Source organism: Branchiostoma belcheri, unplaced genomic scaffold (genome assembly GCF_001625305.1).
Source record: "Branchiostoma belcheri isolate BF01 breed outbred unplaced genomic scaffold, Haploidv18h27 scaffold7, whole genome shotgun sequence".
In the NCBI taxonomy this organism is placed as follows: Eukaryota; Metazoa; Chordata; class Leptocardii; order Amphioxiformes; family Branchiostomatidae; genus Branchiostoma; species Branchiostoma belcheri.
In genome coordinates, this window is record NW_017804353.1 from 978,310 (window position 1) to 1,006,156 (window position 27,847).

A 27,847-nucleotide genomic window follows, 5' to 3' on the forward strand; every position below is an offset into this window, starting at 1 on the left:
GAATGGGTTTAATAGGGTTTTGGATAGTCTTCGCGTATCCAAGAACGTATCCTGAATACGCGTGGACTATCCAGATCCGTGTCTGAGCATGGTTCTGGATAAAGCACGGTTCTGGATACGCGTGGACTATCGAGGCATGGTTCTGGATAAATAACGATGCTGGACACAAAAAGGAGTTTAGAACGCCCGCCCCTTCCTTCCTGTTAAGATTAGAAGGAATGTTGTTATCCAGCAATTGTATGCTACCGGGATATTTATCCGATAACTAACAGTTCTTCAGTTTAATTAACTGGTGTTGCCGAGGTGTTCGGGATGGCCGGCGAAAATTTTTAGGTTTATACAACCACCGGGGAATTTTCTAAGTGAACCTTAAACTCTGATCAGTCGAAAGGTTTGAAGCGATTTCAAAGATTGTTACCCACTAACCTACCACTAACCTAGCCTCTACCAGGCGTCGTGAGGCGGCAAAATGTACTGTCTAGCGGACCAACTCCCTCGGCATGTTTTCTGTATACATGGCCAATTTCTACTCTTTTCAGCCGCCTCCCGAAGCCTGGTAGAGGCTACCCCTACTACTAATCCAGCCTCTCTAATCCAGATATTTATAAGGGGTTAGAGTACAATTTATTAGACGTCGTATTTTATTCGTCGTCTAGCCGTCTTCGAGACCTTAAATACACAACAAAAGCCATGTAGACCACTTTGTAAACAAATCCTCGATCCTACCATATGATAAATACGACAGCAGTAATTCCAAAAACACCAGAAGGATTACTCAAGAGTTAAGCCAGATCAACTAGGTCCTCTACAGGCTCACAAGTGGAAACATTTGCCCACAATTTGCCCAAACATCCGCGTTCTCCTGCCTTAATTGTTGTTGCTAAGAAAGTCACAAGTGCAATTGCGTAAACACTTGAAAACCCTACAACCGTCACGGCCAAGTTCACATTCAACACGGTGACCCGCACTTGAACTCACGACGTCCGTTAATTTTCAAACCTTAACGCCACTGCTGGCCTGTTGGTTGAGTTTTTTTCTGTACACCTGAATTTCTTTCTTGTTTTGAGTAATTCTGTCATTAACGTGCATTATTGTGGCAATCGTTATCTAGTATATTATGTAAGCTCAATGCCGGTTGTTGACTTAAAATCTATAAGCTGCAGGTGCAACAAGCCTATGAAAGGCTTAAAAACGTTCAGTGTTGTTGGAATATTTTCAACAGCCTCACTTAAACTACTTCTGTTAAGTCTGGCCCCGCGATAACAAACAATACGGAGTGGTTGAAGCGGTGTTGTTACAGTGAACCTGTGTGAATTCACAAGTACACTCACATGTTTGTGCACGTGGGTGATTGTTGCTATTGGGGGTCCCAATAGCTAGCCTTTGTCTAGCCTCCATAGCATGGCAAAAACTGGGGGTTTGGGGGGTCTTCAGGGTCTTTGGGAGATTTTATGCGCTATTTTCTGATAGCATATAGACAACATAGATGGCCTGGTTGAATTACCCCCGTTTTTAAGAACGGCGGGGCTAATCAGAAAACAGCCGAAGACCTAGCCTGGTATCCAGCCTTGTTAGCTTTAGTCCGCTACCCAAGATCCGCTCCCCGCACAATTGTTGGCGGGGAGCGGATCTTGGGTAGCGGACTAAAGCTAACAAGGCTGGATACCAGGCTACACCAAACCCCCAGTTCTATAAGCCTGCTACGGAGGCTAGCCTTTGTCTGTGTTAGTAATTTTTTCAGAAAAGAAGTGAGCTTGTCTAGTGGGCTGTTGATGTGTTCTCTTCTTTGTGATGGTTTAAGAAATTTCCAAAATATTTCCTATGTTTACGTCTGCTACAATCGGCAGTGGGTTCGAATTGCTGGAACAAAGGGCTTTTACCTGTAACAACCTTTAGCGTGTTAACCGCCTTTTGTGGACATCGAATTGGCCCCCAACATAATCTATAGAAAATGTATCATTTCAACGTGTACAAGTGCTCGCAATTTTTTGTCGATGGCATTTCGATATGGACATTTTAACTAGTAAAATCGCCAACACAAACTCTATTCACACAGGTCAAGTCAATACAGTTATTTGATCAGAGAGCAATTGAAAAAGCTCTCAAGAGCATTCGAAAACTTTCCCTATTGTACAATGCTACTGTATTGGACAACCATGCCGTTAAGATACAAGTCATGGGTAGGCATGATATGCGATGAAGTTGACTAGACTGTTGAGATGTGTAGCTTTCTTTGGTGTTGAAAGCCTTCACTAGCTTAAAAAAAAACAGAAATCGCAGTTTTAGGCTCTGTGGAAGATTATCTAGAAATCGAATTCTTATTGATTTATACAGCTGTATACAGACGGGAACGGTGGGTAAGTGTTGTCTTTGAGAATCACCAGAAAAACATATCCGGTTCCGTGTCTTCAAAGCTGTCCGTTTCCAGCGGTAGTAAGGTGTACAAACATTGTTATGTCATCCTACGGTTAGAAGTGCATCTCTAACTACCCCCTCCCGTTATGTTGTAATCTTTTGGAGAGCCACTCCAAGAAAAGGTGTGTCCTTGGCAATGCTAAGTTTGTTGTCAGTGTACACGGAAGGAAAACTCGAAAGCCTTCGTGGAATCTAAACCCCACGTCAAGACCCGTGTGCTTTATCCAGAACCATGTTCAGACAAGGTTTTGGATAGTCAACGCGTATCCAGAACTGTGCCTGCAGTCTACGTTCACAGAGACTATCAATTCAAAACCGTACCTGATCCTAACCCTAACCCAAACCCATCCAAGTATAAAATTCTGGGGACGATATCCTAGCCCGAAGCCTTGTAAAGGCTAGCGATCCCACAAGAACTCGTCTCCGAAAAGCCCTGGACTTACACGGCCTTGGCAAGGCAACACACTAGTCCCTGAATTACATCTATTTTTTGCTCGAAACGGGCCGTATTCAAGAGCCAGTTGCAAGATATTAAATCGTTTAAAAGCATTATTGTACAGTTGCCGGTCTGGGTTTTCGTAGCCTTTTCCTCAGAATCTTCCCACCACGCCTCCGAGCTCAACCCGTCAGTCTGAAGCCACCATTAATACATACCTGCTACCGTCTCCAAAGTTACTACAACACTACAAAGTCCCGACTTAGCAGTCGTGAGAGGAGGGTTGGGCCTAGGGGAAAAATGTTGTGTTTCCTGTTTCAGTCCTGAAAAAAAATTAGGGTCGGTAGGTAGGGATTATCGTGTTTTTTTTAGACTTCAGTGATGTCTATATAGGGTTCCAACTTATACAATACAGTTTAACAAAGTAAAACTTGCATAAGGACACTTTTATTTACAATGTCGATGTTAGAAAACTAATTTAACAACGTTTTATCACTCAGGTGTCAGATCATGGAGCTAGAAAAGGTTGATCAGCTCGAAAATTGATGTCTCTTGCAGGGGTCCACCCCCTAAAATGTCTAGGGTCGGCAGGTTTTTCTAGGGTCGGTTAGGAAACAGGAAACACATTTTTCCGAGGCCTTGGTAGCGTTGAGCTGTCTCCAGGCCAACGGTTTACAATTGATACTCGTTATCTGCAGTTTTGCTGGCATATTTACCCCCGACTACTGATAATTTGCAACAACAAAATATTCGAGGGATTTCGGCGCACCCTTGGCGACAGGATTCTCTGGCTGGGCGAAATCGAACGCCACCATTTTTGTTCTGTCATACCACATATATAGGTCGGTGAAGTCTATAATAGTTTGATTCATTTGCCGTACTATGCTGCTCCTTATATCCAAAACAAACATATTCATGTACAACGCTGCCTTGTAGGTATTAGCATGGAGGCATAATGCCTCCATGGTATTAGCAACAGAATTTTCTACATTAAGTTCCAGTCAAAAAATCTAAACCATTTGTAAGTATCTATAAAGTCTCTACGTGTTTGAAAATTGTGAGATTGGAAATGACAAAACAAGGAGACACCACTTTTACTGACCCGCAAGAAATTGCTCGAAATTAACAGGAGAGTGACATGCTATCAGTCTTGGTCCTACCTTTCTACAAGCACTAACCCAAAATGCACCCAACGGCCGTAGAAATCCAGAAAAGGTCTCAAAATAATCTGGTCTCGACCGGTTAATCTGCTTGGAGATCTTCTATCTATAATCTCCAAGCAGATCGTTGGGTGGCTGCAATACACAGTATCAAATTGGCAAGCCAATATTAAAGACAATATCCAATATGCCACCCAAATAGTGACTCCCGGAGGCCAATTTGTTCGTCCCCTGCCCCTGAATAAATCTGCTTGGAGATTACCATCTTGACAGAGATCTATGGAGAAACACAACATCTAAGAAAACCAAAAGTTAACATAATAAAAGACCCCCTACAGGTGAGTACAGGTGCTACTTTTCCCCAGGGACAGGTAGATAATCTGCGTTCAAATGTAAATCCAAGAAGCCATTTCTTAATCCCCGTGGATTAAGTCATTATCTAGTCCGGAGACAGAACCAACATTAGGTGATTTCTTAAGTCTGTCTCAGCCCTAGACACAAGTTGTCTTGAACCACCTGATCGTAAAAGTAGAAGTAGAAATTATAATCATAAAGAAATCCCCAAATATCTTTTACATTTTAGGTAGTGCTTATCGTTTAGAATCTGTACTTTACATGGCACTTGGGGGATTTTACGACTGCCTCTTTAGTGTTTTAAACTACGTGTATTGTCTGTTAATCTGCAAGTTTACATCGACGTATTATGTGTTAATCCCAGACGGATTAATTAATTTACTTTTGGTTCACCCCAAGAGACTTTATTATTCGTCTGCTTTTCTCTATATATAGTTACTGACAAGTCATGCTGAAGGGTTATGAATGATTAATAAGTAGAACTATGTACTTCCCCTAGTCTCCACCAGACTCCTTTGCAGACTGAATAAATAGTAGAAATCGGCCTAAAAAGGGGATATCATAGGCCAGAGGAGTTGGCCGGCCAGGGAGGGTCCATTTGCCTGCACACATTTGCCTGGACCCTCTCTGGCCGGCCAACTCCTCTGGCCAATGATATCCTTTTAGGCCGATTTCTACTATTTATTCAGCCTGCAATGAAGTCTGGTGGAGACTACCGTTCCCCCTTCCTCGCTACTGTTCAGCTAGCACTAGACTGTAGAGCACTTCACTCCAAGACCTTTGCCCTGGTTTCCAAACAGTAACCGCCAGTTCAGGCGCCTATAATCCGATTTACCTGCACCCATAGTGTTTGGACCCACACGTTTACCTGGAAAAACAACACACGACAATGCCTGGTTATTTGAAGTGCTTAGGGGAGGTACCAGCCTACTGTGACTGGTGAAGGGGAGACTTAGTCACGTTTTGGACCTGAAACATGGGATCAGCCTTTATACTGCACAGCGGGAGGGCCGGGTAGATATACAACGTTTAGATTTGTTGTAAGAAGGCACAGGAAACTCTTGTCTTTATCAAGTTAATAATACTTTCTGCTTAGAGTGATTTTTTTACTTTTCTCAAAGCAACAAAGTTGTACTGCACAGCGGGAGGGCCAGGTAGATATACAACGTTTGGATCTGTTGTAACTTTAAGCCACAGGAAACTCATGTCTTAATCAAAATTAAGTCAATAATACTTCCTGCTCAAAAAAAGGAAAGTGATCTTTTTACTTTTCCCAAAGCAACAAGGTCCTATTGCACCGCAGGAGGGCCAGGAAACCTACGTCTTACCAAGTCAGTAATACTTCCTGCTCAGAGTGATGTTTTTCCTTTTTTTCTAAAGCAAGGCGGTGTAAGGCTTGGCTAGAGGACTCTAACACTCCTACAGAAAACACATGTAACGTTACGTACAATCACACACACACACACACACACACACACACACACACACACACACACACACACACACACACACTCTCTCTCTCTCTCTCTCTCTCTTCCTCTCTTTTTCTCCCTTTCATTCTCTCCCTCTCTCTCTATCTATTTCTCTCACACACACACACAGTTCAAACCATGAACCACCCATAACCCCTGATTCCGCCCCGTTCCCATGGTAACCGCCAGACAAAGCCGGCTGTCCGCTGGCCTGCTTCTCTCCGGGCGAAATCCGACCAGGTGGAAGAATCCCTGCTGACGTCACAGTCTTCAGTTAATAACCGGGGTTCGAATTCCGTGTGTGGGAACAGGGGTGCCGAGTATACAGTGCAATTTTACTGGCGGAATACAGTGCAATTTTACTGGCGGAATACAGTGCAAGTTTACTAGTATACAGTGCAATTTTACGGAATACAGTACAAATGGTATTAGTACATGTATACAGTGAAATCTTACTACTATATACTGTATACTAATACGATTGCACTGTATCCCGTAAAATTGAACTGTACATGTATACTAATACGATTGCACTGTATTCCGTAAAATTGCACTGTATACTCTGGCACCCCTGGGAAAACACTCAGGTAGTCAGGAGGCTACTGGGGGGGGAGGGGGGGTTAGGGATTACCAGGGGTCACTGAACTAGTTTGGAGGGACTTTATGGAGATATTGGCCTATTTGGATGCCAACGGTTTGACGTCATAGCTGAGAAGTGGCCTGAAACTGCTGTGACAGCCGGTTTACTTGCTGTAATCGCGGTTTCCAGATGTTTTTGAGTCTCCGCCAAACCAAGAAGGTTTTTAACTTACGCCAAAAAACAGTTACTCAAGCAACTGGATATGATTTTGGAAACGTCAGACGTTTCAGGTAGCATCCACTACATTTCGTCAGTGACACTGATGAAAGGTAGTGGATTTCTTTGACCAAATTAGTTACGTCGCTGCAAAATTGTAGAAATCGTCAAATGTCTAACTGATAATTAAGCAGAGGACAGGCCGGAGTTACAACTAAACCCCAATGGACTTTGCCGTCCTAATATATATATTTACCACATTTGGCCAGTTTCCAATTTTCCATGCCAGGGACGAAAGAAGTCATGTAATCAGGTGGAAACTGATATTCTGTACAAATCCCTATCGGCCTGTAGTCTGAAGCCATATATCAATTATTTATCATAACCTTCAACTTTCTGCACTCAAAGAATAGGAGCTGATGCTGTCGACTGGTGAATGGGAGGTTTGAAGTCAGGGAAATCCCATTCACCCACTGGTTATCAACATTCTCACACCTCAATACCCGCAAAGCAGTAGGGATTTAAACTAACTATTTCTGGTTGTGTCTGGTTGTGAAGAGGGTTTTGTGTTGACTTCTGTGTGTGTGTGTGTGTGCGCGCGTTTGTTTGTGTGACCTACCGCAGTAAGTAAAACTGAAGGTCAATGTCAATTTTGGCCCTCCAGCGGCTTCCCTTTGTATTCCTGCAAAATTCGGATAGCCTTTGAGCGGGGAAAATTGATATAGGTCCCCTGGCAGCTTCATTTAGAACTGCAGGGGCATTATGTTGAAAAGAACGGATTGATTTTGATGATTTTGAACAACAGTCCTTAAGTTCAGCCGTCTTCACCTCTAATTAGCATGTTAATTTTCATTCTATACGCGCCATTTTCTTTATTTTTGTACTATGTTCAATACTCGTTACCATGCATTGTACCATGTACAATTGTCGTGCAATAAAGTTCTTCTAAAGTTCCTCTTCTAATGCCCCCTCCCCATTATCGCAACTCAAATGTAGATTTCAATACCTCCATTCAAACTGATCTGCCACAGCTTTCATCCCCTGCCTTTATTCAAACACCATTACGCCTTCAGATTTTACAACACACAAAAAAAGAAAAGAAAGAAAATCAACACTTAATACCGCAGCACCGGTGACGTGTTTTTTGTTAGCTTTATTGTACGATACGGAGGTACTTACACCCGAGGTGGGGGGCTCTCCAAAGGTTTACTCGGTAAATATAGACACTGCGTGCGTCGGCACACTACTAATATAGCTCAGGTCACATTTCTAAACCTGGGCCCGGCCGGGCCGTCGTATGGAACGAAAATTATGATATAAAAGACAAGGAAGAGTTGAAAAACATTAATAATGGGAACTATTTGCGTATATTCTTGATAAAAGTTGTTGATTTTTCGTTAATCGAAACAGCCCGGTCCGGACCGTCTCATGGAACGAAAAGTATGATATAAAAGACAACGAAGCACAAAAGAGGTTAAAAAATTAATAATGGGAACTATATTTGCGTATATTGTTGACATAAATTGTTGATTTTTCTTCAATTGAAACAGCCCGGCCGGGCCCCGGTTTGGAAATGTGAAACCCTCAGCATAATCTCCAAGCAGATCCTAGGGTGGCATAAGACAGTATAAAATTGGCCAGGCAGTACCACTTGGGTGGCGTATTGGACCCTCTCTGGCCAAAGGATACTGCCTGGCCAATTTGATACTGTCTTTTTTGCCACCCTAGGATCTGCTTGGAGATTACTAAACACCTGACCTCTCACGTATGTGGCATAATTAAGACAGAATCAAATTGGTTAGGCAGTAACCACTTGGGTGGCGTATTGGACCCTCCCTGGCCAATGGTTACTGCCTGACCAATTTGACACTGTCTTACGCTACCCTAGGATCTGCTTGGAGATTAACCTCAGCATATGATACGAACATTACGGTTCACTGTCGGACGGTAGGGCACTGACTGGGCATAATACATTTTTACGTCAAATTTTCAAATTCTCCAAAGTTACAAAAAAGTCTAATGCTTATGACATACGTCAAAAGCTATGTGGCCTTTTGTATCCCAATTTTTTTTAACCAAAGGCTACAACTACTTATATCATTACTACTTACATGATAACATTTTATGATCTAGATTATATACAAAGTGACATTGCCATATTATGTACAAGCCATGAATTCAAAATGTCATTAACAATATATATACAACGTGGAAATTGTCTGAATCTATACTTCTAATATTTGGAAGACAAGACATCTTTGGTTAACGTCAAATGGATTGTTGCATAGCGATTGGACCCTATAACCTCGATGATTGGACGTACATGTATTTGAACAACTTAAACTTTGCCACTTGGTAATTATCACTTGTCACAGTGTAACGTGTTGTTTGTTACATAGTAACACAGTTTGGAACTGTAGAAATGGTTGCTAACGAAGAAATCTACATGTGTAACCTTTTCATATAACATGACACATCCGATTCACCTGTATCTTGTTTAACAAGACAATTACTTACAAAAAATAAACTTTCACAAAACTTTCAGCTTTCAGTACATGCAAGTAGCCTCTACCAGGCTTCGGGAAGCGGCTAAAAAGAGAAGAAATTAGTCAAATAGACAGATTATGTCAGTGGAGCTGTCTATTTGGCCAATTTCCTCTCTTTTCGGCCGCTTCCCGAAGCCTGGTAGAGGCTACTTGCAAGGACAATGTCCTTTGTGCATGTAACAGTAGCATCAACTTTAAATATCTATCTAGGGCTTCAACCGCATTATAATGAACTTCTTCTCTTGAATAATGTACTTCTTATTCTGAATAACGTACTGAGGAACCCATAAATTCCCAGACAACAATTGTCTGCTGTCTACAGAGACCGTTTAAAGCGGCGTCGTTAGGAAGATAACACCACAATACAATTACAACCACCGGCTGTCAACTACCTACACAAATACTCTGAACATATCCCAGGCGATATATTGCGTAGTCGTACATATTTGCACCGTCTCCACATTCCAATATCGTTCACACGTGTTTTGCAACAAGCAGCGGACTAGAATTGTGGTTATTGCTAACAGAGGGTCATAAATTTTCGAAACACTCAAACAGTCACAGATCTTTGTTCCTCCAAGGAGGTTTAATTAAAGAGACAGACATTTTTTCTCAGTGTTTCCTCAATAAAAAATGATTTGTTCAAATTCAGGCGATAGCTTGGAGTCCAAAGGTTATAATTATACTTTTGGTGACCCAAAAAGTAGAAGCCCGGTATTCAATATTTGCCATTTATTAGCTGATGTTGTCTTTTTTAGAAGAAAGGGCTCACAGGGAACCAAAATGGCAGCCTTTGATTGCGTGAACTTTTCACCCTTGTGAGCCACGTCTCAATCTAATCACATCTGTCCATCTTATGACACTACTGTATTGTAGTCAGCTTGCTGTAGAAAGCCGCTGTGGTCTGGGGTCAGTGTGCCCGTCGGTCTGCGCACACCAACTCCTGCACGACTATCGAGAAAGTGTCAATCTAACCGCTGACTACCCAAACGAACTGTGACACGGCTTTTTTTGCGCGTCGGCATGTCCAGAAAGACCGGCGGTAAAAGTTGTCAATCTAACCGCTGACTAACCCAAACCTACTGTGACACGAGTACCAAGAACCGGATGGCGCAGTTTTGCCGTGCGTGTCGGCATGTCCAGACCGGGCGGTAAACGTTGTCAGTCTAACCAGTGGCTACCAAAACCAAGTGTGGCACGCCGGTGAAGGTTAGACATCCATGTAATAAGAATTACGCCAACAAACAGTTACTCAAGCAACTGGAAATTTGTTTTGGAAACGGTCAGACGTTTCAGGTGGCATCCACTACCTTTTATCAGTGACACTAGAGACTTGCAGGAGACAGTGACACGAGTACTAAGAAACGCCTGGCGTGCTTTTTTTTGCCGTGCGTGTCGGCATGTCCAGATAGACCGACGGTAAACGTTGTTAGGCGGCCGGCAGCGTCTGTCTGGAATGTCCGCTTTCTAATCAATGACCGTGGCTTTGTGGTGGGCGACTGACGTATTTCTAGCTCTGGGCTGTCCGTCAACTTTTCAAAGTACACGTGCGCCGATTTGAACCCTTCCGTAAGCACTGAACAAAGTACAAATAAACGACTTCTGACTTCCACTGTTCTGTCATATGCCACAGTTCGCTCTAATCTATATGATGATCATAAGCATAACCATTCTTAAGAGGATAGAAAGAATATTGGCCAACGAAGAACATGAAATGGGCTGGGATCTCTATGAGTTAGTTAACATTTTTTGTCCTTGTTTTACGTCTAATATCTCACTAGACGTGGTCTCTTGGTGCTGGTTTGCGCTTAAATTGGTTCAGTTGGGAGTCATTTTATTGTCTCACTAGGTATTCATAATTAGCTCTAGGACCTCCGTGCTTATTCCTGGGCGTCCTCCATCTCTTCATGTTTAGCAAATATCTCGTTCACCGACAGCGGAATTTCGCTGGGCAGCAGTTCTCCCTTCCCAAGCCTGAGGTACCGAGCCTTCTTAGCTTCGTCGAAGGAGTCCTTAAAGTTGGGCAAGGTGTGTAAAGTCCTTACATGCCCGTCAGGTGCGTACAGCTCGGGGTTAAACACCGGGTTCGCTAGAAAGTCTTCGACGCTCTGTAGATCGCTCTTCTTGTTCTGCGACCCCGGTGATGACTGTGCTACAAGACTGTTCACCCGTCCAGGCGAGTCTTGGTTAATGTCCGGTAGCACGGGGACTACGGAGTCCATCCGTGGCTCTTCTCCGCCGCGATCCGTACTTTCGATGCTGCTCTTTGAAGCCAGTCTCTTCGCGATCGACTCTTTAACCTCGTCCATGTTGAGTTCCATCCCGTTCTCTCCACGCGGAAGTCTCGGGGAATCTCGCGAGGATTTCCTCTTGGCCCTCTCGTGGTCTACGCCGATGAACTGGTTGACCTTTGAAGATTCAATTCAAGATTCAAGATCACTTTATTGAACATTGGAGTGGGAACACTGAGTTACGTCCAATTTACAAAGTTTAAAAACAACTCACTACAAACAAACGGCATTTTACATAATAAAATGTATCAACAATTCACAAATATTGCAATCTAGAGCAATAATGACAAGTTTATTGCAAATCCATGTCCGAAGTATGTTTAAAGTTACAAAAATAAAAGAACTCTGAAACAGAGTATAAAATAACTTCAAAATGTACATAATGAAATCTAATTGTCTAAAACTATTGCTATGTCTAAAACTATGTCTGAAGGGTTTGACGTCTCTTTTGTAAACTATGGAAGACGTAATGTCCCACCTTTCTAAAAGTTAGAAGTTAAAAGAAGAATAGTTTTTTAATAACTTACAATGGTTAAAACTGGCGCAGCACATCTAAGGGACATACCTTCTCCTGCAGGCTCTTGTTCTGAGCCTCCAGGATCGCCTTCAGTTCTCGGGACTTCCTGGACAGCTCCAGCTCTTCTTCTATGTCTGTTGGGGAGGAGGACAGTTCCACCGTCTTACTGGCAGCGGCTGTGTGAGAAGAAAGATGTAAACTTAAGTCAGAATCATAAGCTGTTGCCATATGTTACCTGGAATTTGAAGAACTTTATTGTACGACAATTGTACATGGTACAATGTTAAACAACAACTACAGTTGTATTAGCTATATTGGCATAGTACAAAAGGAGGTATAGAACTTTTTAAGTTCAGTAAAGGGTGTTAAAACACCCTAATCATTAAAACAATACGGGCTAACAAGACTAAAATATAGTGTTACAAATTTAGTATTAAATTCAGTATATTTCGGGTCTGTTCCTGTAAATTCAAATCTACGTGTCGACGTCATTTGTTGCTTATATTTTCTGTCCCCCCTCTCTTTTGATACAATGATCCACAATACAGCGTTACCATACATCATTTTTGAAATTTTGTCTGTGAAGCTGGAACGGTTGGAAAGCAATATGGGTAAGGGATGAAGTCTGTTATCTGAGTACGAGACTGAAGTGAAGATCCTCACCGGTCCCTCGCCTGGGGCTGATGGCGGGCAGACCCGACCTCCGGACGTCCCGCTCGTTCTCCGCCTCCTGCCCGGAGGACTGGCGCAGGGAGATCTGCGTACCGAACCCGCGCCCGCGCTGGCTGTATCTGGCAGGGGAGACATGGATTAATACAACTCTTCCTTATTTCCCTCCTTTCTTTTCCTTTCTTTAGTCCCGTTCTATCTTGTAACCTCTGTTAGTTAAATCGAATTGGTAGTTTGATAGCACTGGTTACTCTCCAAGCAGATGCCTGGGCTTAGCCTTGTTTTTGACGTGTTTTAGACTCTTTTATCGGGCTTTCTTGTACTGGTGTATATTTTGAAACCAGCCAAACGTCGGGTGGCAAATGGATACTGCCCAATTTGATACTGTCTTTGCAGCCACCGAAAGATCTGCATACTTGGAGAGTAATGACTATACTTTTTTCTATACGATCCATGTGTAAAGCTATAATCTTTATGACTTTTAGCTTGTTGTAACAGAAATGTACAGAAATTGTAACTATATTGAAGAACTATATTGTGTACTAAGAGCCTCCAATCTGCCGACGCTACATGTTTACTCACTTTCCCTCTCGTATCTTCTCCAATTCCCGCTCGATTCTCTTCTTCTCCTTTGTCATAGTGGACAGCTGGTAGGTCTTCACGGCCTCCAGCCCGTGGGAACCCTGGAGAATTAACGGTTAAGTGACGGTTAGATCGAGGAGGTGAACAGAGACGGGGGGCTACACAGGTTATCTCGCACGTATGACCCGCTATTGCGGTCACGTGTCTCTGACGTCACGTTCCAAGAGTAGACGGGTCCATTCCGTGAACAAGGTTGATGGAGTCAACCGCCAATTTGGGGTAAGTCCCAATTCATTGTTGAAGTTAGTGTTGGAAGTTAAAGCTTAGTCTTTAGTTTGTAACGAGGAGGTTTAAATCAAACGTCTAAAGGGGTTGTTTGTAGGGTCCAGAAATGATGAGAAGGCATTCTTTCCTTTGTCATAAGGCTCATAAGGAGGTTTACTAGACGACAGGTGCCCATAGAAAATTTCATCCGACAAAAGAAGACATTTCTGCTTCTAATTCACCTCCAACCCGTGAAAACCCTGAAGAATTAACGTTAAAGTGACGGTTACATCGTGTATGGTCGAATTAGACGACTTAAGAAATTGTACACAGGGTCAAAAAATGATGAGAAGGCATTCTTTGCTTTGTGATAAGGCGGTTTACAGAAGACAGGTGTCCGTAGAAAATCTCAGCCGACAAAAGAAGACATTTCTGCTTCTAATTCACAATTCACTAAGATATCCTATGTGGATGAAAAGGTTTTTCTTTGCGTACTTTTCGACTTTGTTGGTTGTCCTTGCGTGTTTTATGTTTATCCCGCTCAGCTGAACTAAAGGGTACATTCCGCTCAATTTAAGTAAAGGTTTTCCCCCACTAAGCCTGAGTACAAATGTTGCTTCTGCTGTGTCTAAGCCAGCCACAGGCTAGGATTTAAGAACACACGACCGAACGGAGGATGGCCCTTTTAAAGGGACTTCAGAGTAGTAGCTGAAATTCATGCAATACAGTTTCAGGGTGGAAAAACAAGGAAATTTGTCAGCCTCCGTAGCAGGCTTATAGAACTCGGGGTTTGGTGGTCTTCGGCTGTTTTCTGATTAGCCCAGTTCAAAACGGGGGTAATTCAACCAGGCCGGCTATGTTGTCTATATGCAATCAGAAAATGGCACAAAAAGCTCCCAAAGACCCTGAAGATCCCCCTCCCTAGTGTTTGGCATGCTATGGAGGCTAGAAATTTGTCTGATATTGTCTGATACTGCCATTTTTTGTCATCCTCATGAACAGCTACCGACTACGATATATACAAAACAAGCAACCGTTTTCCGTCGGTGACATCGCATTTTTGCCTTACAAATATCAGTATGCCATACGTTAGGGTTGAATCAACTTACTACATCGAAAGAATGACCAGAAAATCGACTTTGAAAATCAAAATCCGATTTTGCCACCCTGAAATTGTATTGGATGCCTTAAACAGAGTTTAGTTAGTAACTTGTCATGTAGGGCCATGTAGGCTAACTTATCCCCGATACAGCGATAGCTAAGGTAATGCTGCCACACATTATAAACACAAATCTCTCCAAGTGGCTTTTCTATAATTCCCGATTTCCGTAATGCTTTAATTGCACTCATCTTCAATCTTCCAGCTTTTGAATTCGAAGATTAGCTCAAATGTTTCCTGAAGAAAAGAAAGTGTTAAGATTAGAACTGCTTGTCTTAGCTACCAAGCCAACATAGCCCAACACGTGCCTCCAGACGTCAGAAGCTTAGATGGGAGACAAAGACGTCTCAGGTCCTAATGTCTTGGCCTGGGGTTGGTCTTAGTCGTTTTATTCCTTAAGAAATAAGCACGTTTCTAAGCCTGTTGCCCTCGGGCAGCGAGTTACTGAGTCTAAATATAAAAGCATTACTGTCTGAATAGAAGGGGTGGGGCACCTGCCTAAATTACTGTAATTTCACTACTGGTTACTTTGTGATCTGGTACCGAAAAAATAATAGATTGGAAAACCTCACACTTTTACTAGTAGCGTTGTAACAAAAGTATATCAGTTTTTGGAAAACCAAGGACATTGTATTATGTCCTGAGGAAAACTATTAATTTATCTCACTTTATTGATGGACAAGATAATTCTGCTTAAGCTTGCCTAATCTAATGTTGTGTAAATACCACGTACGTTTGATAACCTCTATTTACTCCGTACATACACGCGTATATGTGACCAGCTGTGGAAATACGTTTGAGCCGGCAAATAAAGTTTAATCCGCGAAATTTCTGCAGAACTAAGAGAACCTGGAAGCACCTTTTGTCTCCAGACAGGGGAAGTCCTGGTCGATTAAGGGACCAGACTGTTCAAAGGCGCGCTTAATTCGGTAACCTCCAATGTCAATGTTTAAAATTCCTGCAGATATTTGGACAGATTTAGACAACTATGTGGGGTCTCCAGTACAAGCCGATAGGCTTACGCAACTTTTGCTGCTTGTTGTCGTCTTTTCCCCTTCATTGTTGGTGGATCAAGGCTTTAAATTTGATAGTTGTTGGTAGTGCACCCTTAGCTTTGAATAGATTTCATACACCGCATAACTTCTTCTTCAGTGTGCACACATACACAAACACAAGCATAAAGACAACTCCATTGCGTGTACTTCCACCTTAAGTCATTATCTATGCTTCAGCGTGCACGTATACACAAACATAAACCTTCATTGCATGTATACGGCAACCTTTGTCTCTTGCCGTTTTTTAGTGGCTCGACTTAAGCAGGCTTTGCTATTTGTCTCTAGTACATCCTTTGAATAGAATTGGTAAAGCAAATTACCTCTGTTTCAGTGTGTACATATACACACACATAAAACTTCCATTGCGTGCGTTTCCACCTGTTGAACAGAGAGGTCAAACCCCATAATCGCGGCAGAGTCCGGTAATTGTGGGCTTAGGAGGCACAGCAGTACGCACGCAAGGGCGTTCACACCACCTGATCCCAGAGATAAAGTGTTCCTGTATCCATAGCTGTTGATGGGTACCTGTCTGTGACAGTGCCGTTGAAAACATTCAGACCATGGCTAACACCGATCCAGAGGACATTGTCATACCCATGTCAGTGTTATTAGCCTTTATAGCCTTTTTTCTAGAAGAACATTATGCAACTCTTCATCATCCCTTTGTGATTTAATGAAAGAGCGGGGGATTGATTGATCGATTGAATGATTGATTGATTGATGAATAGATGGATGGATGAATGGATGGATGAAGAAAGGTTTGAATGAGTGAATGAGTGGTTGCATGGATTAATAAAGGAGTAAATGTTTGAAGGAATGAATAAACAAACGAATGAATGACGGAATGACTGAATGAATGAATGAACGAATAAATGGGCGAATGAACGAACGAATGAATGAACGAACGAATGAATGAACAAACGAATGAATGATTGATTGATTGAACGAACGAATGAACGAACGAATGAACCCGTACCTCCAGTTTGTGGTTGAGTCTCGCCTGTGAGCGCTTGTTGTACCTCCTGTTCTCCTCGCTCCTTCGGACGATGTCGGCAACAGTCGGCACCGCTCGGCGCCGGGACTGGTACGTCACACCGTTCGAACTCATCCTGCCTACGTCACCGCACACTCAGGTCAGCTGGACGGGTACAGAACAAGGAGTGTGTTGATTTTCTGAAATCTATGCTATTATCGACAGGATCGACCTGTTTATTTGCATCCATGATCTGACATCTCAGTTCAGGAGTTGTTCACTCTCTACACCTACATTGTATTTTAGTTATACGGTTCAGTTTTTGGTTGGTTATGACAATATGTACCTAATATAGTATGTTCTCATAATATTGAGGATCGTAGAAGCACACAAGACAAAACATCATTCTTTACTCCTTTGCGATTAACTAGATAGAGCAATGAATTCAACTTCTCAAAATCAAGGTTCATGATTTGAACAAAGTGATTGAGCCAGCCTCATATGCTTGAGGGAGCTACAGGCCACAAATCTCTGTACGCAAAAAAAAAAAAAAAACCAAACACTTCTCAATAAAGGTAGGGGTCGCCCGGTATGCTTGGCTAAATTGGAGAAATTACGTACACCTATACATTCTTCCCGTCACTGAATGACCAAAATGTATGACATCGTCTGTTTATCTTGTAACAGCGCTCGTACCACTTGAACTGGCACATAACCATGACCGTGAGAACAAAGTAGGTTTTACTGGGAATAACTGCACACCGACACTTATACATTCTCCCTGTCACTGAATGACCAAAATGTATGACATCATCTATTTAACTTAACTTAATTTAACACTGCTAGTTATAGTACCACTTGAACTTTCACAGTAATCATGACCGTGAGATTAAAGTCAGTTTTACTAGGAATAACTGCACACCGACAGACCAATAAATTGATCTATCAAAATCACATGACAGGCGAACCATTGTTTTCGCCAGCTTCCGTCTCAAAGTCTAGACAGCACAATATAATAGTCTCCACCAGACTTCTTTTGCAGGCTGAATAAATCGTAGAAATCGGCCTAAAATGGGTTTTAATTGGCGAGAGAAGGTAGCCGGCCATCGACGATCAAATTGGCCTGTTTTGATCGTCGATGGCCGGCTACCTTCTCTCGATTTCCACGATTTATTCAGCCTGCAAAAGACGTCTGGTGGAGACCAACAATACAATAATTGGATGACAAACACAGGTCATCAAACTTATTGGGAAAAGGTACACTTCGATTAAGGTGAAGGTAGACGGCGATGTGGTCGTAGAAAAAAACGGAGGACCCAAAACCTACCGCTTCTTTAAGTTACCAAAAGCTATCTGCCACCCAAAAATCATGGCATAGAATACGAGATATATAAACCACAAGTTCTACTGCAGTACCAAGGAAAGCCGCCAGGGAGTCAAAAATCTACTTGTTTCTTTGATAAGTGAAGACCTAAGCACATACCAAGTTTCATGACAATTCATTCAAAGCCTCTTAAGTTATCGTGCTAAACCACATGCAAACACACAAACGCCACCCAAAACATAACAGTAGGTGCATATCGTACATGACCGGGACTTAACCTACCAAAAAGACTCAAGAACAACATTTGTAACATTACCTTGCAACAAAAAGAGTTGTAGCATTTTCTAAGATTATCTTGCAACTATCAGAGATGTAACATTTGTAAGATTACCTTGCCACAGTCAGAGCTGAAACATGTCGATCGACAGAGAGCTGGCCTGTTCTCATGTACAAGACGGAAACTACTACAACAGCCGCTGTGGCTATCTAAGAAATCACTAATATACCCTTGTGATGACCCCTATAATTATGCAGTTGAACGGCGCCCATTATGATTGGCGACCACTTAACAGGTAACCAATTATACAGGAGTATCATGGCGCCCCCACGCCCAAATGGGAGGGGCTGATGACTAATTATAATCAATCAATCGTTTAGGACTGACGAGGTGACATAAATAACATTTTGCATGACATTTGCCACCGTTTTGTACACGGATTTTTGTACAAATGCGGTAGTTGCAGATTGGACCCTCTATGGCCGGTCAACTCCCCTGCGAGTTACATTCTTTTTTTAGGCCGATTTCTACTATTTATTCAGCCTGCAAAGGAGTCTGGTGGAGACTACACGTCTAAAGGCTTTCAAAAAGAAGAGCTGATGTTAGCAAAATGTACAACGACGGAAAATGTATCAAGCATCAAAAGGCATACATGCGGTACGATAATGTACTACTAGACTATATTCATTGGAAAAAACGTATTGCATGGCAGAATTTTTGTTGGCTTCTTTCAACGAGTGTTTGCCTGCACGTTCTTGGTACATGTACTTAGCATTGCGAACTTTATGATGTACTAAACTCACTATGGATAAATCAATCAGTGAAACAACTTGAAGCTTTCACGTTTGCCATTTACTGCTATGAAGCACTTATTATTTGATACGTTTGATATCTTGCGCGTGTGCAAATCCACACGTACACACACAGAGTGCCCAATCGTGTAATGTAAAAATAATGGACCTTAGCTACAAGCTCGAAGGTCACTCGGTCGCCATTAGCGCCCTGGACACTTATCCTCCGTAGCAGGCTTATAGAACTGGGGGTTTGGTAGTCTTCAGCTGTTTTCTGATTAATCCAGTTCTAAAAAAACGGGGGTAACTCAACCAGGCCGGCTATGTTGTCTATATGCATTCAGGAAATAGCACATAAAAGTTCCCAAAGACCCCGAAGACCCCAAAACCCCCAGTTTTTGGCATGCTATGGAGGCTAGTACCGACACACAGTGTCCTAGAGTACTCTCCAAGCAGAGGTTGTGCATGGGGGAATGATCTTTTTTTTTTTAATCGCTACCCCACCGGCGACCTTCTCTGGCCAATGGATACTATCTTGCCACCGAAAGGGATCTGCTTGGAGATTAGGCAAATGGATACTGCCTGGCCAATTTGATACTGTCTTTTGGCCACCGAGGAATCTCCTTGGAGATAACCCAATCGTGTAATGTAGAAATAATGGACCTTTGGTACAAGCTCGGAGGTCACTCGGTCGCCATTAGCGCCCAGGACGCTCTGGGTTTCGTCACGTTCTAGTTTACCTTTCTTCAAACATTAACCAAAAATCAGCGGCGCCGCTTTGTTACCTGTACTGATTGATCACCTGTACAGGTGTACCTGACGCACAGGTGCAGGTGAGGAAAGGTGAGTTCGCGCGTGATAAATGAAAAGCGTTCCGGACTCGACGTTCTAATCAGTAGTATGGTTGGGCGGGGGCAAAACAGGATAAAGAGATTATCTAGTAGCGTAGCCTCTACCAGGCGTCGGGAGGAGATTGGAAAGAGTAGAAATATAGAGAGACAACATTCCATGGGAGTTGGTCTGGCAAATTGTACTCTCTAGCGGATCAACTCCCCCGGAATGTTATCTCTCTATTTGGCAAATTTCTACTCTTTCCAGCTGCCTTCCGAAGCCTGGTAGAGGCTAGGGGCGGTGGCAAAACAGGATAAAGAGATTATCTGATAGTGGACTACAAGGCAAATAAAGGTGTTACGTTTCTTTTTTATTCCAACATCTTTTTTTACAAGACATGGCGACGGCACACTCAAGTTTTTTCAACTTATTTTCATGCCGCTACCAACACAGACAAACGCATGAACAGACATACTCATTTTCTCCTGAATAAAGTGAGGAAATTCGTAAAAAATGCCTTTCCCAAGGGCACTAGATCGGTAGGATGGCAGGGTTCGAACCCGGGACCTCTTGGTTCCGAGGCGAACACTCTATCGTTACTCCTCACCACCCCATATAAATAAAGGTGGTTAAGATACGACAAACAAGACGTATATTTTTGACAAAGAAAAGACAAGACACTTTTACTGCAATACGAACCAGAACCAGTCATTGTTGCCCTGAAGAAGGTCAAGTCAAGGTGACAGGCGGACACCCAAACGTCGGATGTGAAAACCCACTGAACCAAAGAACCTCCTTATACAGTCACTTACCAACCTGATGATGTTATTCACGGAAAGAAGGACATAGTTCAACAGAAAGGACGGTCTCGAGTGACAAAACATTACCTGTACGGCTAATAGCCTTTAAAGGGCTCTGTATAGAGGCAGTACAATGTCGTGCAAGTATTTATACAAGATTTAACAGAGAAAAGAGCAGCTAATTTATATCGGGCGCACTCGGTAGTGGTAGCTGGGATCGTGTAGGGTTCGTGTGGAATGACGTAAAATATTGTCTGTTGGGCGTAGGCCACACCAAGTAAATTTTATGGATGACGTCCACGCGCGCATTGATTTTGGCCTACATGTATTCCTGCTTGTAACTATGACCAACGAATCATTGTAAGTTTAGCTGGTTTTTTTCCACGGTTTTCGTTGGATTTTTTTGGTCCCCGTTGTATCAGAATTTTGGCTGTTGCAGATCTCTAGGCGATATCTTTTCCGACATAACATTTGGAAACTACAGACGGGATGTTAACCTTACATACGCGAATACGACCTTATGTGAGACGCTCTGCCGAAGTTCTATGCACAATTCAGTACGTGTTGCAGTAGGTTAGGTTCTGCCGGCAGGCAAGCAGAGGCTGGGGGGGTGGTGGTCGCGGAATAGAGTCACGACCTTACGGACAACAGGAAGTGACGTCTGTGTGTGACGTCAGTCAAAAACAACAAGCCATGGATGATGACGTACAAGTCATGACAAAAATTAACTCCAAATTTATCAGAAAAATAGATGCAAGATAGACGTTTAAAGATGAGAGAAGTTGTTGCAGTGAAAAAACAGGACAGACCAGTGCACATGCCATACTCTCGAAACAGAGGTTTGGATGTTGCCTATTTTTGGCGTGTTTTAGGCTTTTTTTAATATCGGGCTTTCTTTTGTTATTTGCACTGGTATCTTTTGTACGCCTTTACGTTGGATTGGCGTAAAAAAAGATACCAGTGCACAAAAGAAAGCCCAATAAAAAAGCCTAAAAACACGTTAAACACGCCAAAACCCAAACCTCTGCTTGGAGAGTACACATGCCATTCAACTCTGATACGCCTCCAACACAGCGTAACACACACACGCCACACACACGTGCACATGTCGACCGTGGGTGGTACAATACCCACAATAAGGAAGCTTTCAAAGATTTTACTGCTCTTGACTTTGTGGCATGTTTCCTTTTATATTTCCGTGTTTTAGCTGTCACAGTAAGAGGAACTATAAATTAAAATCTACCTTTGTAAGCTAGCTGTATGGAAAATTCCTGTTCGTGTCCAGTAAGAAAGCTTGCAAGACCTCATTGTTGTTGACTTTGTGGCATGTTTCCCTTTATATTTCCGTGTTGATAAGAGGAACTTTAAATGAAAAACTGTCTTTGTAAAGCTGTATGGAAAATTCCCGTTCAAGTCCCACAGGAAGCTTGAAAGTTTTTACTGTAACAGTTGTTGACTTTGTGGCACGTTTTGCTTTATATTTCCGTGTTTTACCTGTCGCAGCAAGAGGAACTGTAAATAAAAATATGCCTTTCAAAGTTGTCTGTGAAATTTCTGATTGTGTAAGTCCAATAAGGAAGCTTTCAAAATTTCATTGTTCTTGACTTTGTGGCATGTTTCACTTTATATTTACGTGTTTTTACTGTCGCAATATAATAAAAGGAGCTGTAAATGAAAATCTGTCTTTGAAAGTTTTCTTTGAAATTCCTTTCCAAGTCCAATAACTGAATAAGAAAGTCAACAGCATGTTTCACTGCTGTTGACTTTGTGGCATGTTCCACTTAGAATTTCCGCGTTATAACTGTCGCTATAAGAGGAACTACAAGTTAAAGTCAACATCGTAACCTGTGTGGGAAACTCCCGTTCGCGTCCGGACACTTTTTCAGAGGCGGAGCTCGTTTGTTTGTGTGTTAACGTTACATGTCATGTCCTTCCGTGGACTCTTCTTTGTTTTGAAAACTTCCGACCATTTCTGGACCATAACATGCCGTGTTAATCTCCAAGCAGATCCTAGGGTGGCAAAAGACAGGTAAAAATTGTCCAGGCAGTATCCATTCGCCAGAGAGGGTCCAATATACTCTCCAAGCAGAGGTTGATGGGGAAAGATCGTTACCTTTCTATACATGTCCCTGTTTTTTTTGGCACTACCCCAAACTCATACACATACACAGAAAGGTAACAATCTTCCCTCTCCTTGGAGAGTAGGTCCAATACCTTTGGGTGGCGTATTGGACCCTCTCTGGCCAATGTATATATACTCGGCCTGGCCAATTTGATACTGTCTTTTGCCACCCTAGGATCTGCTTGGAGATCAACATCGTGAATTGTTCGTCGTTTCCTCCGCGAGTCCCCGGCAACGTGACATGACTCAGAGACGGTTTACCAGTTGTGTCCCGTCTTCTGTACCGGGACCGGGTTAACTTAAATCCGTGTTTGTCCAAACTCAGCTGACCGAATCTCCCGGCAAATACTGTAGTCTCTACCAGACTCTCCAAGCAGAGGTTGTGTGGAAATTATCGTTAGCTTTCTATATATGGCCGTTTTTTTTCGCTACCCCCACCAACCGTCGGTGGCCGGCGACCTTCTCTGGCTAATGGATACTGTCTTGCCACCGAAAGAGATCTGCTTGGAGATCAAATGTAGTCTCCACCAGACTCTTTTGCAGGCTGAATAAATAGTAGAGATCCGCCTAAAACAATCAATGTAGCTGGCCTGTATGCAGGCAAACTGGGCCCTCTCTGGCCGGCCAACTCCTCCGGCCAGCTACATTATTTTTTGGCCGATTTCTACTATTTATTCTGCCTGCAAAGGAGTCTGGTGGAGACTACAAAACTAATACTCCTCTCCAAGCAGAGATTTAGGCTTTAGCTTTTTTCGGACGGGTTTTATGCGTATTTATCGGACTACTATCCTTTTTTGTACTGATATCCTTTTTTTTCGCCAGCCGAAATTCGGGTGCCAAATTGAAAACGTCTTGTCAATTTGATACTGTCTTGACCTAGCCACCAAAAGATCTGCTTGGACAGTAGGCAAATACTAGCCAGACTACCGGACCAACTCCCCTGGCATGCTATCTCTCTATTTGGCCGATTTCTACTCTTTCCTAACGCCTCCCGAAGCCTGGTAGAGGCTAGGCAAAACACGCCGTTCTTTTCTAATTTCGCACGTCCTTTCCCAGATACTAACTTACCTTTCTCTCTGGTGGGAAGACAAGACGAGACAAGATGAAGAGAAAACAAGACAGCTACACAGGCTCTAGACCTGAAAATCCCTGTTAGTAATGTTACTATGGTTAGAGATTGACTCAAACAACCGCGATGTTTTCTAAGAAAACAGGATGTACCTTATTGCAACAGGTAGTGAAATGTGAACGCGTCTTCCCATGGTTAATTCAATATCTGGGAAGCTCTCCAAAACATTCCGCGAATACCCGAATTCTAGTTCTAGTTTTCTAGTGATTTATATTTCACCTTTCTGTTGTATTATGAATACGTGGCTTATATATGTCTTTATTAGTTCTTGAATTGTGTCCTTTTTTTCTGTTTGTGTTATGTATCATTTTGTGAAATGCAATGAAAATTTTTTTCAAAAATACCAAAATTGCGCAGTTTTGCTAAATAAGCTGTACATGTATGCGAGGAGGTTCAATATTTAGGTCCTGCTCCTTGCTATATGGTATGAATTATGAAATTGGCTGAACTGGAAGAATTTGACATTGAAAAGTAATATCCGTAAAATTTATCCGGAACAACACCCTTCGCAAATATGTTATAAAGGAAATAAGCTATATCACTTTCGTATTCAACCAGGAAAGCTTACAGAAAGTGACTTTTGGTCTCACCACATTTTTTCAGGTGTTAAAAAAAGTAGTCGACTAATGCCGTGTTTTTATTATAGGGAGTATTACAATAGGATATGATAAGTGCGGTGGATTCAAATGTAGATCCATAATCGCCCAGAGACCGCCCCAAGTCCCAAATGGCGACACCTGTTTTCTCAACAATTATCATATATTAGGCTGTGTCTATACGGAATCACCCAAACCGCGATTCGGGTAACTCACATTCCTCACATCTGGTCCACGTGCCACACACACCTGCGAAACCGTGTCCGAACATAATGCGCTTGAGCTACATTTATTGCTGTTTGATGATAACACGCAAGGCGGCGTGTTATTAATGTCAGAGGTCAACGACCTGCTTGCTGATGCCCCCCTCCCAGCGTATCTCGGCCGAATGCCGACGTGGTCCCGCCAGAGGCGGTGAAGCTCGCCCTAGAACGGACACATTATTTTACCATTACTGCTCTTTAAGTTGCTGCCACGTAAAAGTTGGTATTGCATATAAAAAAAGAAATATCACTCCGTAATCCATGACCAGACAAAGTCACATTGAAATCACATTGCGTTCAGACGCAAATCGCGATGCGGGGAAACCGATTCGAAACCACCTCTAGAAGTGGCTTGGGATCGAGGCGCTTTCAATGTGATTTCGGAGCGTTCAGATGGAGCCACTTGAAACCGGCTTCGGGGTAAACCACATGTAAACCGCCTTGGGTGATTCCGTTTAGACACGGCCTTAGCCTCCGTAGCACTAGCAGGATTATAGAACTGGGGGTTTGGTGGTCTTCGGCTGTTTTCTGATTAGCCCAGTTCTAAAAACGGGGGTAATTCAACCAGACCGGCTAAGTTGTCTATATGTAATTGGAAAACAGAACATAAAAGATCCCAAAGACCCTGAAGACCCCCCAAACCCCCCAGTTTTTGGCATGCTATTGAGGCTAATGTATTACCCAGGGCGACTCAAGTACTGTACACACACCGTGGTAATGTAATTGGTGCACACATGTCTGACCACATGTACTGCAGTTGACCGGTTTTGGGATCGTAAAAGTTTCAGCCATGGCTTTTACAGAATTGACCATCGACAAGAATTTACTCAAACCTTTTCCGTCACAGCTGAAAACCACCCAAGACTGTCCCAAAAATGTAGCCTCTATCAGGCTTCAGAGGCGGCTGGAAAGAGAATAAATTGGCCGAAATAGAGAGATAACATGCCAGTTTCAGAACGGCAAACTATATACCTCCAGCGGACCAACTCCCCCGGCATGTTGTCTGTCTATTTGACCAATTTCGACTCTTTCCAGTCGCCTTTTAAACCTGGTAGATGCTGCCAAGATTAAAAAAGCCCCTATTTGCTGTTCTCAAGCTACGACGAACGCAATTTGTGGTTGAAGATGCAATCTCGACGTTAACTTATTTCCGTTTTTTTTTCAATCAGTGACAAAAACGTAGCCTCTACCAGGCTTGGGGAGGCGGCTGGAAAGAGTAGGGGTGCGACAAAATGTTCTCTCAACGGACAAACTCCCTTGGCATGCTTATAGCCGATTTCTACTCTTTCCAGCCGCCTCCCGAAGCCTGGTAGAGGCTAACAAAAACGTCCCTAGCAATGTTTTGACCAAAGAGTACAGACAATCAGGCATATTTCCATCGCGTATACCTCGTCTGTGAAACATCAACGGCCGTAACTTAATTCCGAGTGACAAAACATCGCCTGTGTCATGTGTGCGCGACCTCTGTTCACACAAAATACGTTCCCACCCACATTCTCATTCAACAATTCTCTTTCAGCTGTTTTCCAATACTGTAGCGTTCCACATATCACAGGTAGTCTGCTTAGAACTGTAGTTCTATACGATTAGCCTCCGTAGCAGGCTTATAGAACTGGGAGTTTGGTGGTCTTCGGCTGTTTTCTGATTAGCCAAGTTGTTAAAAAACGGGGGTAATTCAACCAGGCCGGCTATGCTGTCTACATGCAATCAGAATATAGCACATAAAAGCTCCCAAAGACCCTGAAGACCCCCCCCCCAAAAAAAAAGCCAGTTTTTGGCATGCTATGGAGGCTAATATATGATGAGCAACGACCGAATGTCGTCTAAATACATGTATAGAAAGTCTGAATAGCTTACCAGCATTAGGGTGATGTTTTAAACCGAACGCAGTCAGTCCACACTAGTTGCCGACCCTAGGCCCTGTACGTTCTGTTGTGGAGTGAGCAAAGACTACATCACATGTACCGAGTGCCGTCTCGCCCCTTCGAATTCACTCACTCCGCAAATAGAGACGCCACAACTCCGAACTCCCGCAGATTTTACCGTCGAAAATCAATGATATCCACTGACAAAGCCTGTATGTACGTCTGCTGTGATTTCTTGGTAAATCTGGCCACCGTGTTTTTTAATCCCGATCCAGAGCGGGTGCGCCCGTACTCGGTGAATGGGCACGTTGTTGTGCGGCCCGCTCGCTATACACATAGTAACCGATTAACTTCTTTTCTTATCCAAATCAAAAGGGTGGGCAGGCCTGCATGGCCAACTGATGTAAACAACATGATACTCGTCACTACGATATAAAATTGTCACGGCATATCATGGACACAACAGTAAGGACTTATCATGTGTTTATGAAATGCCCAGGTAAGGAAATTGTCATTATTTTTTCGTGCAACAGGCCTAAGTTTGCGACAGTAAGTTTAGGACATTCTTAAAACAGTCTTGGTTATGCTTGCGTTGGTTGTCTTGTAGTTGTAGCGAAAAAGTTATGGTAGATCTTTGCCGACACTCGGGCCTGCCATAGCCTCCAAAAAATCATACAACAACAACAACAAAAATCCGAATGTAACTTCGCCTGTGTTCTTAAAAATGGGGAAACAAAGTTCACGTAGCCGTTTGTTTTTGGTTGTTTTCCTATATGGTTAACGTTGTGACAGGTGTCACAACTTGGCGCGCGCCTCCTAGCGCTCGAAAAATACAACTACAGGCAGGCAGCAATTAGGTTCAGTCAATAAAAAAGTGTTTTCCGACGTAACAGAGTCGTTAATTACAGTAAAAAGACGGCGATATTTTCTTTGCGGCGGAGACGCGGTCACGCATCTATGCACGATTTACAGGCCAACAGTTCACTGTCAAGCAAGTGGAACATGTTACGGTACAGGGTTTCAGGATAATATGTGTACTTTTCTTTCACTCTGCGCTCTCTTCGAGAGGTGGCGCCCATTCAAAACACGGTCCTTTCTCTCTCGTTGACAGTTGGAAAGGTTTTTTACGCCCGGTAAGCGACCAACAAGGGTGCAGCATA

At 42.9% G+C, this 27,847-nt stretch overlaps 1 protein-coding gene across 1 annotated transcript; it reads right to left on the minus strand.

Moving 5' to 3' along the window:
* Positions 1–10,536: 10,536 nt before the first annotated feature.
* On the minus strand, positions 10,537–27,010 carry LOC109484743. The gene is made up of 6 exons (XM_019788106.1): positions 26,680–27,010; positions 16,693–16,854; positions 13,239–13,339; positions 12,651–12,778; positions 12,036–12,163; positions 10,537–11,587 (listed from the first exon to the last, which is right to left on the minus strand). Exons 2-6 carry the CDS (start codon positions 16,822–16,824, stop codon positions 11,060–11,062), a joined length of 1,017 nt encoding a protein of 338 aa, XP_019643665.1. The 5' UTR covers positions 16,825–16,854; positions 26,680–27,010; the 3' UTR covers positions 10,537–11,059.
* Between the last annotated feature and the right edge of the window lie 837 nt (positions 27,011–27,847).

Coding starts and splice junctions, on each gene's coding strand:
- LOC109484743 (XM_019788106.1), bottom strand. CDS start 16,824: ATGAGTTCGAACGGTGTGACGTACCAGTCCCGGCGCCGAGCGGTGCCG. Junction 12,779..13,238: donor GAGAAGATACGAGAGGGAAA/GTGAGTAAACAT, acceptor CTCCCCTGCCAG/ATACAGCCAGCGCGGGCGCG. Junction 12,164..12,650: donor CAGCCCCAGGCGAGGGACCG/GTGAGGATCTTC, acceptor CTTCTCACACAG/CCGCTGCCAGTAAGACGGTG.